This window comes from Convolutriloba macropyga, chromosome 9 (genome assembly GCF_964194025.1).
Source record: "Convolutriloba macropyga chromosome 9, txConMacr16.3, whole genome shotgun sequence".
Classification (NCBI taxonomy): Eukaryota; Metazoa; Xenacoelomorpha; order Acoela; family Convolutidae; genus Convolutriloba; species Convolutriloba macropyga.
In genome coordinates, this window is record NC_134476.1 from 31,217,004 (window position 1) to 31,237,763 (window position 20,760).

Sequence of the window (20,760 nt, forward strand, 5' to 3'; positions counted from 1 at the left end):
GTTTTTTACAATGTTTTATCATTTTCGTAAATTAGCATCATTATTTAGAGCTCCTTTTAATGTTTTGTTGAATCAAACAATAATTTTGCTGTTGTTTAAACGTTTTAAATGATATCTGCAGGGCTAAGACAATTTGTTTCAGAAGAGTTTTGTGAAGTTCAGATACTTTTCACTTATTGTGGTTCTTTTTGTTGCCATTTTGTGATAGTCGTTTTACAAAAAGACGTTATGATGGTCAAAGGAGACGCAAATGAAGATGTTATATTCTCGCGTTTGACATCTTAAAAATTTAATGGCTTCAAAACTGTGGTTTCGTAAAGTTGTTTGTGAAACTTATTAGTTCAGCTTTTATTTAATGATTTTTTATAGTCCTATGATTTCGTCTCATTATTAACAGTCGCATTATGTTTTTGGAGTAGTTGCAAGACAAACTGTCTACTCTTTTAGTCGAAAGCTTTTGTTGTCTATGAATTTTGAAAATATTTGTTTTTAATAAAAAAAAAGAGATAGATTTTAGAGATCTGCCAATTTTATTGTTGTTAAATTGTAATTAGGCATCTGTATATACAATTCACCTCATTTTTCTATTGAAAAACAATTTGCTCTTCATAACGGTTTTGTTTTCCTCAAATGGTATTTCTTCTTGGAACAACCAGTTTTCACAAAACCATTTTTCGTGATTTCTTCATATTTGCGCCTTTTTTGTAAGTTTTTGTTTTCTTTTCACAGTATCACAATGATGGACGTCAATTGATTTACAAATGTTGTAACCTTCAAAAAATCCGAACGAAGATTTTAATTGTTTTTAGTGACAGCTTAATATTTAATTGATTGTGGGACATCGTTTTCGTGCATAATTTTTCGTGCAAATTTCAGTTTTTGCCTCTATTTGACGGTCTATTGAGGTATAAAATACTCTCTCAATGATTTCATTTTATGCTTAATGTTTCTAGTCAGTTGGAACTTAAATTTTTTTTTAATAAAAGCAATGTTTTAAAAAATTTTGCCCCTTCTGCTCATTTCTAGTCGACTTGTTGCAAAGTCGCATTGAGGAAAAGTCCCATATTTTGTTCCAAAAAAGTTCCGGCTAATCTTCTGTGTATAAATTTTATCTGATGCCCTTTTGATTTGGTTTTTAGCGGTTTTCAAAAAATGGACAAGGAGTTTTGGTCGTAATTAATATTTTTAACTATTTGATTTTTATTGCCGTCTTTACTGGTAGTCATATTATGGTAGCCACAGGTCTCATAGGCCCTCTAGAGTAGATTGTTTTATTCTTTTAGTAGTTTGTTGAACGATATGTTGATATGTTAATTTTTTTATCTCTTCCTTCTTTGGTAGACAATTAAGTGAAAAATGTAGATGAGCGGGCTCGGAACTTAATGTGCAAGCGCACATTACCGAGCCTCCTTGTTCTTCCTAAATACTTCTAAAACGTTTTCCTAAACGCCTTCTTGGCAAACTGTTCTAATAAATTGTGATAATATGGTGCGAGGAAGTAACTACTCAAATTGTAAGAATTCTCTCATATATAACATCAAAAAAGGACTTCAGAACATCAAAAGTCGACTCTTCAACAAAAATGGAATTGTACACTTTGAAATAAATAAATGGAACTAAAACATTTCAATTTAAACATCTTCAAAACATTAAAAGTCGACTCTTCGACAAAATTTTTTGCTGAAATTATACTTGTTAAAATAAATAAAACTGTATCAGAACTTGCTAATTCAAACATCTTCAAAACACTCAAAGTTGAGTTCTTGAGGTTGATTTTTCAAAATTAAATGTTCTGTGAAAAAAATAGTCGAAAAAAATTATGATGCGTTTCTTACCTGAAGTTCTTTGTTTCAGAGGATAAAAACTTTCAAGTAAACCTTAATCAGTTTTATAATTATTTATCTATAAAACTTTTGGTTTAGGGAATGCTGAACAAACCTCCAAGAACCCGTCAGGAAGTTACCTCAATTCGGATGGAAAAAGAAATACTATCTAGAGCTGACCTTGTGATCATTTTCCAACACCACTCACAGAAATTCAGAACAAATTTTTATAAGTTGATTCAATTTTACTTTGTAATATTTGCGCCGGCTGCTTACAAATTATTTAATCAAGCAACGCCGAAAGAAAAATTGTTATCTGTCGATACTATAGAACTGTTCTTTTACCTCTTGTACTCTTATCATTTGGGCTATTACCCTGGACCAGCGCCCCCTTTCGAAATATTGCAACATCGACAAACTGAATTTAATTTGAATGCACAATTCGCAAAACGGATGCTCGGCAGACAAAAAGGCAGCAGAAAAGATAAAACAAAATTTGATAATCACAGAGATCAGTTTGAGGCGAAGAGGGCTGTCTGTGAAAACCCATTAGAATGGGGCAAACATACACCGGCTAAACCCAGCCCACTTTTGAGTGGGTCAAATGATGGTACCTCAAATGAACCCAATTTGGAACCCCAATTGTCTACCGGATCCACAGCTGCTGATTGTGACAGTTCGGACTGGGAAACGGATTCTGATAATGGTAACAGTAGTGATCGTAGTAGTGAAAGTGGTAGTCGCAGTGGGCAGCAAGCAAGTGAAAATTCAATTGACCTGCAAGAAGTTTCTTCAAGCCAAGAATTTATTGATCAGAATATGTCCTTGAGTCTTTCTGATAACGAAACTAATGCTTCATCAAGCGAGGAATTCAGTAGTACAGATTCGTTAAGCGAGGAAAGCAGAGACCACCGATCAACTGGCAGTCCAAAAGTTTGCTGGAAACAAAATGTAAAATCACCCACAAACCGGAAGGCGCCACGAAGGGTTTGGAATGTCCCTAAGGGTCCGGTATATTACACAAGAAATGCAATACAAGACCAAAGTGGAAACAATATTGCCGGAACTATGAGACCGTCTAAGGATGACTTTGACCCAAGAAGAGAGATCCGATCTCGGGAGCAAGATGCCCAGGAGCTAGATCCGGACTACTGGGATCACCGGGTCTGGGAGCTGACGGGACAAGTTCCGGGTCAAAGCTGGAGTTCGAAGGTAGCGACTCGAAAACCCGATATTGCGCCAAAAACAGGGTCAAAATCGACTACCCTGAAAGATGAGCAAACGGAGACCAGTTCTGACCAAGAGTCCAGAGCTTCTAGAAGTTCTTCGAGAAGTACAGTGTCAGAATCAAGTCGTGGGAGGAGACAAGATAAAAGCCGAAAACCACAGACGTCACGAAAGCGTTGAAGTGTTTGACGCTCGAGACGTTATCGAACATATAGGTAACAAAGGTCAACTACCAAATTAATTTATTCCACATTAGCTTTCTTTCGGAAAAAAATTGCACAAAAAGGGAACGATGCCAGCCCTCTTTCGTTGAATTGGAAGAAATGTGATAAAATAAAACATTATTATGAGGTGAATTTTTGGGTATTCGGACGAATGGTCTTTTATAGTTTTTGGTCGCGGTATTTCAATTAATCGAGGTATCGTTTTTTAAAAACAATGCCTTGATCCTTCTAATCATGAGCTCAGTAGTTCCAATTATAAGCCGGTAACTCAAATCATAGATAGTTGAAGAGCATGTTTGGCTTCCCTGTCAACATACGTCACGACACTGTATGCAAGAGTTGGGCCGAAGAGCTAAAACAGTCACTAAGCTCCAAAATAAACTTCCAGCTTTGTTCAAGCCCGGGTTCGAGTCCCACTGATCTCAACTAATGGCTCACTATGATTACAGTAAATGCGAGTATGATACAACTTTCACTAGTGTTGCACTAGTGAAACACTAGTTTCCACTAATATTCCACAGTGATCGTAATTTAAGTGGAGATTTTGAATAACCAAAATTTCCGTAACGCATCATGATTTTCGAGCTTTTTCCAGGTGTACACTTCGTAACACGACTGATGGTAACAAAGCCGTAAATTAGTTGTCACCCCGTTGGAGCGCCAACTCAAACAAAGCAGAAATAATGGCCTGAGTGTAGTTTTTGATTGTTAAGGGGGGCTAATTTCGGGATTGATGCACTATTTCACCTGTGGAAGAGAGTACGACCAATTTTTTAAAACTTTCTTTTATTATTGAGCCAAATGGCTGCACAAAGAATGTCAAAAACGTTTGGAGTTCCTCCTGTGTTGCCTGTTGTAAATTCTATGTTAATTTTCAGGGGGAAAAACCGATCGAGCAATTGAGCCGGGGATAAATAGGATATATTAGTTCATTTATTATTGGCCTTGTTTTTCTACGTACTTAATCAAAACAAGTTTTGGAACATGTTTTTTGAAAGATTACTTCAAGTCGGATCTAATCGGCTATACATCATCCCGGTTCACTATTTTAGAAGTTATTAACAATTTTCTATCCCAAACCTCTGTAACAGACCCTATGCTCACTGCTCGATCGTTTATTTTTCCTTAAAGGATTGTTTCAACTAGATAACTGGTCAATATGAATTACGGTATTATGTCACAAACTTTTGAGCCTATGGTGAACGTCTTATGAACGTCTTCGAGAAAAATTGGTCAATCAACGGTTTGGTACCCTCTGAAAAATAGGTTTGATCGGTGAACGCTCGTTTGCTTCAATTTCCAAGTTTTTAGAGATAACATAATATATGTGCGTTAGAAGTCTTTTTCGAGGGGGATCTAATGAGCTATATCCTTTCCCGATTGCTTCGGTTATTAAACTATTTTTGTGTTCAAAAATTTTGATTTATTCAGAAAATTTTTTTTATCTATTTCTGGTTAGTTGTTCTTTCAAAGCGAAGTAAAAATAGGGCCCAGTATAATTTTTTAAGCTAGTTTGGTACTCTAAAAAGACTTTTTTCAAGCTAGTCAAGGAACTGTCCAAATGGAGCCAAAGTTGGCAGTAAAGCTCACCAGTGTTTTTAGAGTCTATTTCATCGAGTTGATTATTTTTTGGTTTGGTAGGAAAAGCGCAAAAACGTTTTCAGAATGCTAACTTTTCAAGCTAGTCGAGGAGTTGTCCGTATAGAACCAAAAGTAGTGGACCCGCTCCCCTGGGTATAAAGAGTCTTTAGTGTTTTCAGTATAGCTTTCCTAAAAAAATTTGGATTTTTCTTTCTTTTCGTGCATAATGAGCAAAATAACGTTTCAAAAATATATTTTTTCAAGCTAGCCTAGGAGTTGTTCAATTAGAAACAAATTGGGTGGACACGCTATCCAGAGCATATATAGTCTAAGATATCAAAAAAATGGTATAGCTCTCCAGAAAAAATTTTAATTTTTTTTTCTCGCTTGCCCTTGATTGGGTTTTATCACGATGTGTGATTATTTGTGTAAATTTTGTAATGTAATATAAAGTGTTTCTGTTTTTTTCAGATTTTAGGAGTTTCTTTTGCAGCTAGGATTGAACTTGTATTTGAAGGACACTCTAGGCCTTGGCGTGGCCACCGTACCCAACTTTGAGCCATTAACATTGTTTAAATAGCATTTGTAATCCTTTAAAAACATTTAGTGTTCAATCGGTGTTTTATTTGTACATGCGAGTATGCAAAACTCATGTTAAACGTACTCATGCATCTTGAGATCTACCACAAGTGCCCCAATAGTGTCCCTTAATAATTCCACTAGTGGTCCACTAGAGCCCACTATAAAATGATTATAAAATACCAGTGATCCATCGATGTTGTTCAGTGAAACAATAGTGGACCACTAGTGGAGATCAGTGAAACTCCAACCCGGGAGGGAATCTAACAGACCAGGAAAACCGAACGAAACAGCGTTACTCAAATATTAATCGAGATAAAAACCTGCTCTTATGAAATAACATCAGCCGAATCAATTAATTGAGATTCTCCTATTCTCATATCAACTTAATATGGTCACCAAGAATAAATAATGACGTTGCAATATAATAGATTTCCCGGATTTATACTCGCTTCATCAAAATGGGCTCATGAGCGTGTGAAGTGGTCAAAAATGTTTGCTATCTATAGAGCCGACATTATAAAACACCTAATTGCACAAATATGCACGTCAAAAATTGCTGAATCAGATGCGCATACTTTGAGGCTGTCTTGTCTGTCGAGAACTTTGACACTGGAAATAGCGAAGTTTCGCGCAAATTTTGCTAACATCAAGTTTTGTATCAGAAACAATACCTTAACAAGTGACCCTTGGATTGAGGTGCAGCAGTCTCTGTTAAACTATGGATAATGTATTTTCCAAAAAACATTTAAAAGCATGACTTAGTCTGACATATAAAAGCAAAATATTCACCTTGAAAGATCTAGTAATTATTTTTGAAATCTAGTTTTTTAGAATCCAATAAATCTAGCTAAAATTTCACGTAAAATATAGTAAATTGATTGAATTTCACTGCCACGGAAGCAAATCGGACATGTCAATTTAGAAAATAAGTCGAAAGACAACAAAAAAAGAACAAACACAGGCAGAAAAAGAATGTTTACAGATAATTTTACGCAAACAAATTGTTGACAGAAAATCAATTTGACAGAAAATTAATATCTCAATTTAAGTGATGATTATCGGATGTTTATAAGGTTTTCTTAGCGAAAAACCGTTAGGTATCAACTCAAAATATCAGAGTTGATACATAATGGTTTTATTATACCTAACAAGTCAAGGTATCAACTCAACTCCTTCGATAGCGGAAAAAAGCGTTTGATTAAACAGAAAAAGAAAACAACTGCTAGCAAAGCTATTGTATCAATCAAATTTTCACGAAAATAGCTTTTTTGTCATAAAATCTATGAGATTTACTAAAAACAAATTTTTATTGGACCTATTTTAAGAAAAATGGGATTTCTCAATTACTGAAATTAACTCTCATTACATATATTGTCAATGAGAAACCATAACTGTTCTTGCTACCGGTATGCGGCGGTTAAAAAAGCGCTCCAGAAATCCAAAATAAATATTTCAGCATATGAAAATCTTAATGTATCCAAAAACATTACCCTTTTGAGAAAATTATTTGAGAATTAAATTAGCAAAATACCGCTAAACTGTTAGTTAGAGAATACTTTATAGGAATTGGGTTTTAAAATGGTCCTCCTCTGAGTAAACGAAGATCTTTTCTGTAGTTTCATGTCTGCACATCCATTCGATTGAGACAAATTAAGCTAAGGAAACACATTAGGGGCCATTTTCCAAGAAAAAAATAATTCTGATTTTTTTTTAAAGGTTAAAGGTAGCCACAATTTTACGCGAAGGGGTTGGTTCAAACATTTTAGCAACCGTTTTGTATTTTTAAACATTAAACCAATGAGACTAATTACAACAACTTTACCATGTTTTTAGACCAATTTGATCAGAATTTAAGCAAAAATTACTAATATTGTGAATGAACCAACTTAAGTGAGCCTAATGTAAACATAATTTTCAACCCCCATAACTTCTTCGAAAAGCGAAATCCAAAAAAAAATCTTTTTAATTTGATATTCTAAGCTGGACAATGTTTCCAATGATACTCTCACAACCCTCAAAGATGAATAGATCAATCGGCGAAGCGAAAATTAACTGAACAAAAAGACCCCGATGAGCATATAGTTCCTCCCTCGCTAAAGTGGTTCTCAACAAAAATTTAAAAACTGACTTCCAGATATTTGGATTTTTGGAGAAAGTACGTTACGGCAAACTGCCTTCAATTTTATCCTTCATTCGGTTGTTGTTGTCGCGTTTATCTGTTATTGTATTTCATCATTTTATTATTAAAAAGATTTAAGCGTTCACGTGGATAGTGACTTAATAGCAAAATTTCGAAATGAAAACTAGTCAAAAATGATTTTTAAAAATGAACATCAGGGTGTCATTTTTCTGCATATTCTCTGTTCAAGATTTTTCCGATGTATTTTTGGTCCGCAGAATTACGGGATAAATTGCAGAAAAGCACCATTTATATGGCATCCGTTTTTGAACCCTGAAACGATGCCAGTGAAGAAAACCCTAAATTGATACTTTGTGACGGAAACTTCCTTATTGCACCGTTCGTCTCTTGTTGTAACAATTGATGTAAGCTCCTATTTCTTCTGACCCGGGTCGAGGTGTCACCGCTAAAAATCGCTAAAAGATTTAAGATTTGCGGTGAATTTGAGTAAAAGTGTAAGATTTGCGTTCAATGCGATGAATGCGGTGAAAAAAAAACTTTTAAGCGGTGAAAATTTTTTTTCAGCGCTTGAGCGGTGAAAGAAAATTTTTCACCGCTACCAGCAGAATGCGGTGAAAAAAGTTTTCACCGCTACCAGCAGAATGCGGTGAAAAAAAAATTTTTCACCGCTAAAATCGCAAATCTTACAAATATTCACCGCGCTAATTTCAACGCTTATCTTATATTCACAGGAAATATTAAAATGCAGAAAAATGTCTTATTAAAATGCAGAAAAATGTCATCAAACGAAAACTATTTGTTTATTGTCAATGTCAGATTGACTTTGGCCTAGACTATGTTCCATGCTTGTAAAATTGTCGCTGTTTTTTGTGGTAAAATGGTAATCATTCCTAGAAATTCGGATCATAACCAGAACAGTGGTGTTGAGATCAAGATGACAGTCCATTTTCATCTCTGCGTTGTGTGATTTTCTTCCCTGTTCCGGTTGAACGAATGATACCGATGTTGTTATCTTTTCGTAAACTGTTTGAGACAGAGTTTACTTTAGCAGGAAAAGCGGCCATTTTTTTGGTGAGTAGATATTTTTTAACCAAAAACTTTGAGCTTGAACTGTTAGACTTACTTTTTCTGATTCGCGTGGGCAATGTGAAAGCTTTTCCTCAAAAGAAATATTTCAATTTATTTATTATCCAAAAGGGAGCATTCGAAACAGTGATTAAATATTGCTATCGCTGAGTGGAATGCTATTTAAAGTTATTTAAACGAAAATAAAAACGCGTATCAATTACAAGATTATTTTGTACGACTCAACGAGAGCCGCAAAACTAAGAGAACGAATAACATTATGAGGTTACCGAAGTTGAGCACAGATCATTCGGATCTATTCTGTCCCCCCAGTGTTTTTTATGACCCCCAGTTACAAATTATATGTTGTTATATACCACGTTCTTATGTACGAAAATAGCACGTGCGCCTAGGGGTCATAAAAGATTTATGCTCACTAAGCTTGGGGGGGGGGGGCAAAACAGAACAACAGATCCGATCATTTCATACTACGGGGGGGACGAAATGAGGAAGGACGAAAGTTGCAAGTAGAGTTCAATGCTCGAAATAAATTAGTTTGATCTGAGTAAAACTAAATTAAAGATAAAAATGAACGTCATGCATCATGAAGATATTGCCGTTAATCAACAATGAGATTTTTCCGTTTGCCCCCCCCCCCCCCCCCCTCAAGTACGCTATGCACCCCCAGCATTTGCAACGCTCGCGTCATTATGTCAAAACATGTCACGCGCGCCGGGGATGCAAAAGATCTGATTTCCTATGTAATGCCGTAATGACACGCGCCCTGTAACTGGCGGGGGTGGGGAGGGATGAAGACTTTATGCTCATTAAGTGCGGCAGGATACAGAACGTAGCCATTAATTTACCACGAAATTCGCAACACAGTGTGTTGCGTTGACTAGCCCACGTGCATTTTTGTGGACGCAAAGAACAACGATAGAAACTAACCTAAAACGAAATTTCACATCGAAACAACGCGCTCCCCTATTCCGAAACTGACAAATTATAATTGACTAGTTCACCGTTGAAGAACCATTTTTGAAATATGGTGGCTAAAATAATACGGGCGCCCAAACAGACTAGGGATCTTTCCCCGTTTGCCCCCTGAAACTATACCCCCCCCCCCCAACTCCATTATGGTAAAATTACCATAATTGGGAGGGGGCTATAGATTTTCTGACCCCTAAGATGGGGGACTTTAATGGGAATGACCCCAGAGACTGCGCAAAAAAGGAAATGAATAATAAATACCTCTCATTGAAAGTAAAAGGCATGGTCCAGAAAACAATAGCAAAAGCACGCTAGATTCCATACCAGAAACAATTAGCTTTCACAGATTTTCATAACTCAGGTTTAGGTGCGCGACCCTAGACCGCTCTGCTCAGACCATTTGGGTCGCACACTGGTGGCGTGGTGCGACCCAAAATACAAGGCCCGGAAACTCTTTTTCGCACAATGGTCTGGACAATGGTCGCACTACGGTCTGATCAGAGGGCAAAGTCTGGACATAAATTGCCCCAAAATCTGACCACAGAGCATTAACTGACCATTTATATTTGACTGCTTGACTGCAGTTTTATATCACCGTTTTTGATGACTCAAAAGATAAATTGCAGGCACTTCAAAATGAATTTTTGTTTATATTTTTATCAATTAGTTCAGTCGTAACCCTAAAAACATATACCAGATCATTCAATTTTAAGCTGGGTAGTATATGGGTTTGAATTGATTAATCTAAACTAATATCTAAACTAGTATTCATGAGTGGTCTGATAAATGACAAAGTTTAGAGTATGATCTGATCATTGGGAGCGTTCGTTGCACTAAGGTCGCACAAAATTTTGGGTCGCACCAGCGTGGCAAGAAACATTTTTGTCCCACGATAATCTGATGAGAAGGATTTGGGTCGCACGATTGTCTGATTAGAGGTCTTTTGGGGGCTATAAAGGGAAAGACCCCTTTGGGATCGCACTACTGTCGCACAATTTCTTGGGTCGCACTAGAGTCTGATCAGAGGGCTCTGGGTCGCACGATGGTCTGATAAGAGGGCAAAGTCTGCGAAATCTGATCAGAGCGGTCTAGGGTTGCGCAAAAAACTGGGAATGGCAGTCGATTTATTTTTATTGGTCACTTCTATCGTTTTTTTTGTTACAATATTTTCGTGATTAGTGTATATGTACCAGTGACAACAATACAACTAACGGATCTATTTGCCCCCCCAAGCTTAGTTAGCATAAGTTTTATGGATCTTTTCCGTTTGTGCCCCCCCCCCCCAGTACGTTATGCTCCCCCCAGTGACAGAGCACGTGTCATTACATAGTAAATCATTATGTAAAAATATTGCACGTGCGTCTGGGGGTTGCAAATGATATGCACCCACTAAGCTGGGGGGGGGCACAAACGGAAAAGATCCGTTTTTATGACCCCCAGGTGCACGTGCTATTTTCCTACATAGTAACGTGCTATATAACAACAGATAATTTGTAACTGAGGGTCATAAAAAACACTGGGGGCGAAACAGAATAAATCCCAACTAACAAAAAGGACTTTAGCATTCGTGATATTCAAAGAAAATATGGATCTATTCTGTTTCGCCCCCCCCCCTCCCGCTTAGTAAGCAGAAATCTTTTATGACCCCCAGGCTATTTTTTTACATAGTAACGTACTATGCAAGAACATATAATTCGTAACTGAGGATCATAAAAAGAATGGGGGCCGAAACAGAATAGATCCCAAAATATAATGAAAAAGAATCTAATTCAGTTCAATGCATAAAGGATATAATTGCCAGAAAACAAAGAGAAAAAATTGGACTCTATTCTGTTTCGGCCCCCAGTGTTTTTTATGACCCCCAGTTACAAATTTTATGTTGTTCTATAGCATGTTACTATGTAATAATATAGCACGTGCGCCTGGGGGTCATAAAAGATTTATGCTCACTAAGCTGGGGGGGGGGGGGGGCGAAACAGAATAGATCCAAAAATTCATAGGTAACCCAGTGCAACGAAACTTGATACATCTTACGATGTCATGCAAGATCTTGACCATTCTTGCAAATTTGAAACAACGGGTCTTTCCCCATTTCAGCCCCCCTCCCCAGCTTAGCGGCTAGATAACCTATAGCCCCCATCATAGTATTTATGCCATAAAAGGGGGGGGCTAAAATTTCATGGAGGGGCTATAATGGGAAAAACCCGGAAAATTTTGCCGAGATCTTCTTGAGAGGCAAAAATTACTGGATCACTTTGGTAAGGTCTTGACAAGATCATTTCAATACATGGTAAGAATATTTCTTGGCAAAGTTTGCTGAGATCTTTATAAATCTTGCATAAATCTTGATAAATCTTGTAAACAATATAAACAAAAAATTCACGTCAAAGGTTTAAATCCCTGACACGCCGCAGGTTTTTGTTCGGGAAAGCACACCGAGTTTGTTATGTTTAGTTATTTTTCTTTTAAAATTTTATTGTGTTTTTACCAGGTTTGAAAAAACTCGGAATTTTGAAAACTAGGTTTGAACCCCCCCCCAGTCTAGTTTGAAGTATTCAGCAACCATGAAATTTTTCATTCATTTACTGCCGCTAAATGGTCTATCGAAAGACCATATCTCAAATTCAATTGCTATGAAAAAATTTGAGGCAACCTATGAACAGAATGTGTCATCGATTACTTGGACCCTCGACTAGTGAATTATGGGGTTTTCAGCTTAGTGATCATTTAACGTATACACCCGTCACCCTGCCATAATGTGGGCATTGATTTCGTCGGGTGGAGCGGGCTGGGGCTACAATGGGAAAAATGAACTTTGAATTCTCATAAAGTTGACCTCAACTAGAGAATTTAAATTTCGTGAAAAAATCCAGTCTAGATGGTCACGTTCTACACGGTGAACAGTTGAAGGCAGCAATAATGCAAGAATCAAACTAAGTCTAAACCAAGATAAACGTAAACAAACTCATTAAATGGACCGAGAATCCTATCGTAACTTCATCGGTGGCAACACCAGAGTCATCGAATCTGGGTCGTTGGCTCGACGTAACCCAGAGACTCAGCAATACAGGTACATACTAGTTCATTTTGTAGCTCATATTCACTAAAACCAGGTCGTAGGACTAGCAGTACGAACCATTGGCGTTCATAGCTGAAAAAGTTTACATTGTAATAAATTCGACCGGAGAAATGAGTAAGGTTTTAACTAATTAAAAAGCAAAAATTTTGCCGAGCCGAGAATTAATTCTGATATAATTGAACAAGACTGTTCCAACAATGCCTCTCAATGTTGCAAAAATCCCCCCCCCCTGTTTTGACATTATTGTTGTTTTATGATCATATTGAGCCAACATTTTTGAAATTATTGATGTTTCATGATCATATTGACCCAACATTTTTTGAAATTATTGATGTTTTATGATCATAATGAGCAAACATTTATACACATAATGAGATCGATAACCAGCTATATTTAATTTTGTTTTGTTACAATTTTGTTTTGAAACATATTTAGTAAACCTTTGACAAGGATTGAGAAAATTTTTTAATTTTTATTAGATTTCTCGGCAGTTTTTGCACTCTACATCTATTTGCTTCAAAGATGTGGAGGAAAGATTCTGTTGTCCTTAAAGTCTCTTAACTAGTAGTGTTTAGCATTAATATTTTTCTAAGAAACTTACGTTTTTTTGCTTTTACTTTTCAGTCTTGTTTATAAGGAATTAGAATATTCAAAAAATTTTATGTGAACAGAAAAATAAAAAAAAATTGTTTTTCACTTTACCAAGAAACTCTGGGTTCTTTATTTAAGGGTCTCAAAATCAGAGAACTATGCAGTTTTTTTCATTTACAGAAACGCTGACAGACTAGAAAATACAGATTCAAAGAGAAATTATAAATTGCAGAGAAGTGAAAAATAGTTTTTCAAATTTCAGAAAACAAATTCAGTATAATTCTATTGAATTTTCGGACCTGACAATCCGCGAGCTTACGGACTCTCTATAGTTCTGTTCTCTATTGTTTCTCTATCTGTTTTGTTGTAGATAGTATATCCAGAGGATATAATTTGAAAGATATTCTCTGATAATATAAAGAATATTAAATAAAATAACATTTTCCGTCTCCAAAGTTCAAAAATGATTTTTGTTTTTCTGTTGTTTTGATAATGAAACATCAAACTGTTTTTTCCACATTTTATGTTGTTTTTTTCACATCAAACTGTTTCCAAATTACTGAAAAGGTTTATTTTCATGAAATGGAATATTTTTTCGAAACAACTCTGTATTATAAAAAAAAAACACTTACAGCCTATGTTGTTTTGAAAATTTTTTTCGATACAGAAAACCTGATTTGTACGCTAGTTTTAATCAGCAACAAGCAAATAACATAAAAGGCGGATATTTTTTCACGAAACATAGTTGTTACTTAATAAAAGACTTTTTGTTTTTGAAATTTTTTGGTCAAGTTAACCAAATCGTTAACCTTTAGGCGTGAAAATGTAAATAATTACTCGTGACAACCAAAACTGTTCTAACAACTACACTAACTAAATTTAATGCATATTTTTTCAAAAATTCTGAACAGCTCAATTTCGAGTTTAGATTACAAAAACTACAAATTGATGGTTTTTTTCTCTTCGATGCGTAAGCAAAAGGTAAAAATTTTACAGATGAAAAATAAATAGCTTTGCATATATGTTTCCTATTTTGAAAAACAGAAGGTTTGAACAACCTGGAGACAACAGACAAACACCTCGAACTGTGGTAAAATTCTTCTTGCACCTTTAAGTGTGTAAAAGCTCCAAAGATTTTTTCATACTAAGAATTGAGATATTTTTTTCAAAATGGAACATCAATCACAGATGAGCATGTTTAGGCGAATAATCAGATAAAAAGACGTAGAAGTCGCCTTTTTCAAAATCATGATTTTTGGTATAGTGGCTTTTTGCTACTTTTGTTCAAAAACGATTGAGCTTTAACCAAATTTGCAAATGTATTCTTTAGAAATGTATTTCTGACCTACAACGTCTCCAAAAATTGATTTTGATCTAATTTTTTTTACTGTTAGTGGGCACAGGGGGCCCTATTCGAAAAACTTCTAGTGCTGACCAATTTGAGTTCTGACCCGTAAACTCCAGTCGTTCGTCCAGTTAGTTAAATTGCAGCCTTGTTATTAAAAAAAACAATAAAAATGGTTTTTAAAATCTTTGAGCAAATTTTTTTTGAATGTGTGACGAAAAAAGCTTATCTGACCAAAAGTAAAAAAACGATGTCACAAACGCTAATTTTGAGCCAAATAAATTACTGGGAGTTGGTTTTAGCAGTTATTAGAAAACGATTTTATCAATATTTCCATTTTTTCTTCGAATTTGTCAATATATAGCAAAATCAAGATTGTTGTGGGGGACTACTCCCCCCTAAGGGAACAGGCAAGTTAGGCACAGCAACATGATTGTCCTGTCCCAATGAAATTGTACCCAGACAGAACGGATTGGTCAGTTGAAATTGAAGATATAATGAAAACTATTTTTTTAATGTTTTTTTTCAAAAGGAAGCGTATTAGCCAATTTAGTTTTGGACCAGGCATCAACATCAACCGCAAATCAGCTGGTCAAACTTGAACATCAAAACCCTGACTATGTTACACCACTTGCCAAAAGTTGAAATTCCTGACAGCCCTAGATCTTGAAAATTTTTAAAAATTGACACAAAACAATTTGAGACAGTTCTTATTTAAGCTATCGAAAACTGATGTATTTTATGTTAGGGATAACCATTGACAAACAAAATGTATAATTGCAAGCGCAAGTTTTTTGGCAAAATTCACTCAGTATAAAAAAAATGGAGTTGAAAACTTGAATTTGACCATAACATCAACTAAAGTGTCGCTCCTTTTCCAATTGCATGTCAATTAGAGACTATCATAACAATGCATAAACCTTTTAGAGGACTAGTGCATCCTTACAGATCTTTTAAAATGTCACCCCGTAGTACCCCTCTGCTCACCTTGCCTAGAGTGCAATTAACCTATGCCCATTGCTATAAATTTTCCAAAAGCAGGAAGTAATTTTTTTGGGAGATTTATTGGGAAAGACCTGTTTTTGTTTGATTTTGAAAAATGTAATTGAAAAAACTAAATACTGCCATTTGTGATGGATTGAAGTGTTTGTAAACCAGTGTTTTGTTTCCGGAAACTTTCCTGAAATTCTAAAAATTAGCGAAAATTTTTGAAAAGTTTTTTTTTCCCAAATTAACCAATTTCTAACTAAACACAGATTATTAAAACATAACCATTTTGGCTTCAGGAACAAAAGAAGTACAATTGATGGTATTTTGTCGTAGTAGATAGAATAAGAGCACTTACCACAATGTACATATATTGATTTAACCAAAGCTTTTGATACTGTAGATCACAATATTTTGCTTGCAAAGCGTAAAAATTACGGCTTGAGGGGAGTTATTGGAAACTTGTTACGCTGTTTTTTAAAAAACAAAAAACAAACTGTTGACTTAAACAGACAAAATTCTTCATAGATGTAGTAAGCACTGGGGTTCCCCAGGGTAGTGTACTATGTCCTCTCTTGTTCCTCATTTATGTAAAAGATCTAGGAGTAGATGAAACTAACTCAGACTTGACTCCCTTTGATGTCTAGTGTAACTTGTTTCACAATAAACATTTGGGCGAGGGTAACGAAGAAGTAACTATGAAAATAAGATTCTGGTTCGAAAACGACAGACTAACACTAAACAGCGACAAAACTTTTATAATTTTTCTTTCAAATCAAATGTTGTAAACGGAAAAAACTCGATTATTGATAAGGTTGCGAAAAGTGGCAGATACTTTGGGTTGGAAACTGACAACGAACAGGAATTTGACACACCTGCGAAAAATTGTAATAATGTGCGTCAAAGGTAGCATCTGTTATATATCAGATGCCTGCCTTTTTCAAGAGCAACCAGTTATACCAAGTTTAAAAACCATACATCCAACCATTTTATCAACACGGAGTATTAGTTTAGGTCATTACAACCAAATCATTTTTATTCAAGGTTGAAAACCAACAAAAATTGATATTTCGGAATTCGTAGAAGCTTAGAAAATATGAAAGCCTTGCTAAAATTAAAGAAAAGTTTAAAATACCTCCACATAAGAGAACTACATATTTATGAGTTGTTTAAGTTGTTAACAAAAACTTTGAGACAAGAATTGACGTACCCCGATGTTACTTGTTTCATAACAGAAGAAGAAATCTCAAAGTTGCTAAACAGCACTAGTAGGCTGACAATTGCGAGAAACAGAGAAAAATTGAATTAAAATAATCAAAGAAAGGTTGTGAGCAGGGTATCATTACATTTCAATAAATGTGTTCATTTGGAAAAAAAGCATTTTGACATCGGTAATAAGGTGCAAAAAAAAGAGTTGGATAAATTGTTGCACGACTTTCGGGATTTGTATGTATGTGGTAATTATCATCTCCTAAGTTTATTCTGGTAGCATTTTTTCTATCTAAAACAAAAAATGTCGGGGTTATTTTTACGGTGATGTTGCCATAAATCAGGAGTCATATTTGCTTGTAAGTTTTGGTAGATATATACTTTTTGAATGTATTTTCAACGTTTTGAAAAATCCACTTTTGTTATTATTTTTCTATTTCTCTTTTGTCGGATCGGTCTGCTTTTCGTTGGCATGCTTCATTTGCAGTAAAAGATGGATTTGCTGTGAGCGAGTTGCTTCTAAATGTAATAAAAACCTGGCTCAAAATTTAATGTTTGTTTTTAGTTGTAGGTTTATTAAATTAACACCATATAGATTCAACTACAGTCCAATAATATTTTGAAAAAATTTTAAAATATTTTAGACCTGACGCACAGCCTTATGATTATACACTCCGTAAGTTTTTTGGAAAAGGCAGCTGGAATCGCCTGCAGGACAATAGAGGTGTCCATTACTTTCCGAATGAAGGGCCCACATCTTATGAAAATCGGAAGAAGAGAAATTTGCAAAGAAAAGGTCGGAGTCAAAATGAGAGAGCGAGAAGGAGAAGGGATTCAACAAGCGATAGTGAGACAAGTGAGCCGGAAACAAAAAAGTTTGAGGGGAGCTCAAAACTCAATCAATTTCTCAAATTTGAAGCAGCTCAAGATACCTGATTATCATCTTTTGATTAGAACAAACAATTGGTACAGTTTTGCCACGTTGCACTACCTCTGTTTTTTTGTAACTGATTGCTTATTCCTGGTGCCCAATCACTGCTGTAACACTTTCTATGAAATTTTGATGTGATGCGTGAGCGAGAGAAAATTTCATACTGCAGGTCATAAAATTATTTACAACACGTTGTTTCTGCTTCTGTATAGTAATTTGTATTTTGGATCGGAGAATTTAGTGGTACGTTTGTTTTTCAAAAGATAAAACAGAAAACAACTCAATTCCGGCAATTCAATCTAGAAATTTATTTTAACAAAGTTTGACCACCGCGGGCAGTAAACGAAGTCCATCCTCAAGCACAGTATTAAATTAAAAATGAATAAAGAAATAAAACGAATAAGAACTTAACAATAGAACCCAGAAAGAATGAAAGCAGACAAAACTACCCGGGTTTAGCACCATAAAAAAACTTACCAATCATAAAACGCCATATATGGATTTTATGGAAATTTACTAAACATACAACGATCATAAAAATTTATATTTTGAGCCTATGAAAAGACTGAAGCGGATTCAATTTGTCCTGAAAAATATACAACACTATTGCGGCGAATATTATCAACAAATTAACAGCTACAACTAAAAACCTGCAAATTAAACACGTCTTCCTGTGATGGGCGATAGTTTTTTTTTAATTATACAAATTAGCTGTTAACTTACTGACCAAAACCAGAAAAAAATAACATCTTGTCATTAACTGCAAATTATGATGATCAGTAAGATCCAAACGGCGACACGAGAAATTCGGAAAAGAAAAGAAACATAATATAGCAACAAAATATTACCAACATCAACTGATAGTTTATGGTGTTGAGGTTCAAACTTAAAATAATGTCGCCAAAACATGCAAAAAATTACATTTTCTGGGTGAAAACCACCTGTTTGCCTCATAGAACAAAACTACACAAAAAACCATCAAAAACATGTACAAATTGGCTCAATTCACTTCAACTTCTTATTAATAAGGACTACATGTTAACAACAATGACAAAATCTATGTACCAAGTTAAACAAATGTTTTTTCAGTCCTTGAAAACTCTATCTTCGTGCCGAATTTATATTCTCCTAAGCATATTGTATAACTGAGCTTAAATGTATAATTTTTTCCTTTATGATTTTGCATTTATGAAACGCTCAATTTTTCAAAATAAAAAACGCATTTAAATTTCTCATGTCAACGAAACAGGTCAACCAATCTAAATTTCAAACCCGAACTAAAACAATGGAATATCATCAGATAAGCTATTATTTTCCTGTGAAATGCTTGCACTGTGGACAATTCCCAACGTCTGATGTTGTAGGCAAAATTATCGTGGCAACTATTTTGTGTACAAACAAATTATTTCAGGTTTTGGCATTTAACTTTTTAATTGTGTAATGAACTCAAAAAACAAAACAAAACATACTTCATATCATCACCAAATTGCTGCATTTTTTTATTTTAAAGAGAGAAAACTAACCAAGCTTCAAATTAACGGCACAAAAACAAAATTTATTCGATGTGAATATTTTTTGCGCGAAACAAAACACTTTGTATTCTGTTCTCGTTTTTAAGTGGATTATCAAAAAGTAAAGTGAACCAGACGTTACTCAGTATTTCAGCTTCATTGGCAACAAAATGAAGTTAATTGAAATCATTACGTCTTGTTTTTTTAAAAAAAAAAAGATAGACATAATAAGAACATAGAAAATAGGTTATAAAGATTATCAAGTCAAATCATAATAGTTAAGTAACGATGATCAACAGTAACTTTTAGAAATAAACGGATACTGCGACTTTTAAAAAATCAAAAAATAAAATTATCACGCTTCAAACATCAAAGTTTTCTGATGATGAACCAAACAAAAAAAGCTTACGCAAAATGCGTCGAAAGATAAGGTCAATAGTTTTGTAAATAGTTCAACAGACAACATGTATTCTGTTTCTTCGTGAGTCTTTTATCCAACCAATAAAAAAAAATAAAAAAATTTTGAGAAACCTTGAGGCCTTCACGAAACATATTGAAGTTCAGATTGCCCGTCTAATAAAGTAAAGAAGATTCAGATGCTCACCACCACCAAACAAAAGAATAATCGAAGTATAGTTGATCTGTTATCGTCCCTTGGAAGAGGAACGTATCTAGTTTATTGGGAGTAAAAAAAGACAAAATATGCAAAAAAAACCAACAATTAACTTAAAGTTCAAAAGAAAGTATTTTAACGTTTTGTTCGCTAAAATAAAAAGCTTGCACAAGCAACTCTACCGAAGACACAAAATTAGAGGTGTTGTAAAAATTTTTGAAATTTGTATTATCAATGCATTCCGCAAAAATATGCCTGAATACAAGTCAACCATTTTTGTAGCGAAATTTATCCGCAAATGTTTTTAAATGCTAAAGAGTAAAAATTTCCCGTTGCAGTTCCCATTTCAGTTTGAGCGTTGCAATTCTGCTGAAAAGAAGAAACATTTTAATTAAAATTTGTATTATTAACTCAAAAATTCTAACAATGGCAGTTTTTGAAAAAAATTGAATCATTATGTCAACGCAAAACGCTATCCCTAAAAACACGAAAAAAGTTTCATTTGGTTTTGAGTAAGCCGATTTTAATTTTACAGATATCGCGACTGATCTTTATGTATATATATATATATATATATATATATATATATATATATATATATATATATATATATATATATAGATAGATAGATAATATATTCCTCAAAACAAAATTGGCTGACACAATTACATATAAAACTTTTCTACTTGTATTTATACCTTAGCAATGAGAAATCAGATTGATCTCCAATTCAACTAAAAAAATCAAACAATCAAAAAACAAGCTGAAATTTGAGAGATCAGAGAGCATTCATATAAGTTTCTTGGATACATCTTAAATGAAAACTTTTTATGTAAAAATTTCTAAGGATAGGCTACCCGTG

The 20,760-nt window shown here is 34.7% G+C and overlaps 2 protein-coding genes across 3 annotated transcripts in view; both read left to right on the plus strand.

The window, feature by feature from the left end:
- The window catches only part of LOC142345334 (uncharacterized), a 33,026-nt gene extending 29,734 nt beyond the window's left edge, over positions 1–3,292 (plus strand). For both annotated transcript variants that reach the window (XM_075397335.1, XM_075397334.1), the window contains exon 6: positions 1,923–3,292. In XM_075397335.1, coding sequence (XP_075253450.1) covers positions 1,923–3,230 — 1,308 coding nt within the window. In that variant the 3' untranslated portion in view covers positions 3,231–3,292. The remainder of the gene's footprint in view (positions 1–1,922) is intronic.
- A 6,239-nt stretch (positions 3,293–9,531) lies between these two features.
- Positions 9,532–20,760, plus strand: part of LOC142346182 (uncharacterized) — a 25,289-nt gene continuing 14,060 nt past the window's right edge. Inside the window, exons 1-3 of the mRNA XM_075398692.1 lie at positions 9,532–9,647; positions 12,543–12,702; positions 17,488–17,723. Of these exons, the coding sequence (XP_075254807.1) occupies positions 12,605–12,702; positions 17,488–17,723 (334 nt within the window). The 5' untranslated portion in view covers positions 9,532–9,647; positions 12,543–12,604. The remainder of the gene's footprint in view (positions 9,648–12,542; positions 12,703–17,487; positions 17,724–20,760) is intronic.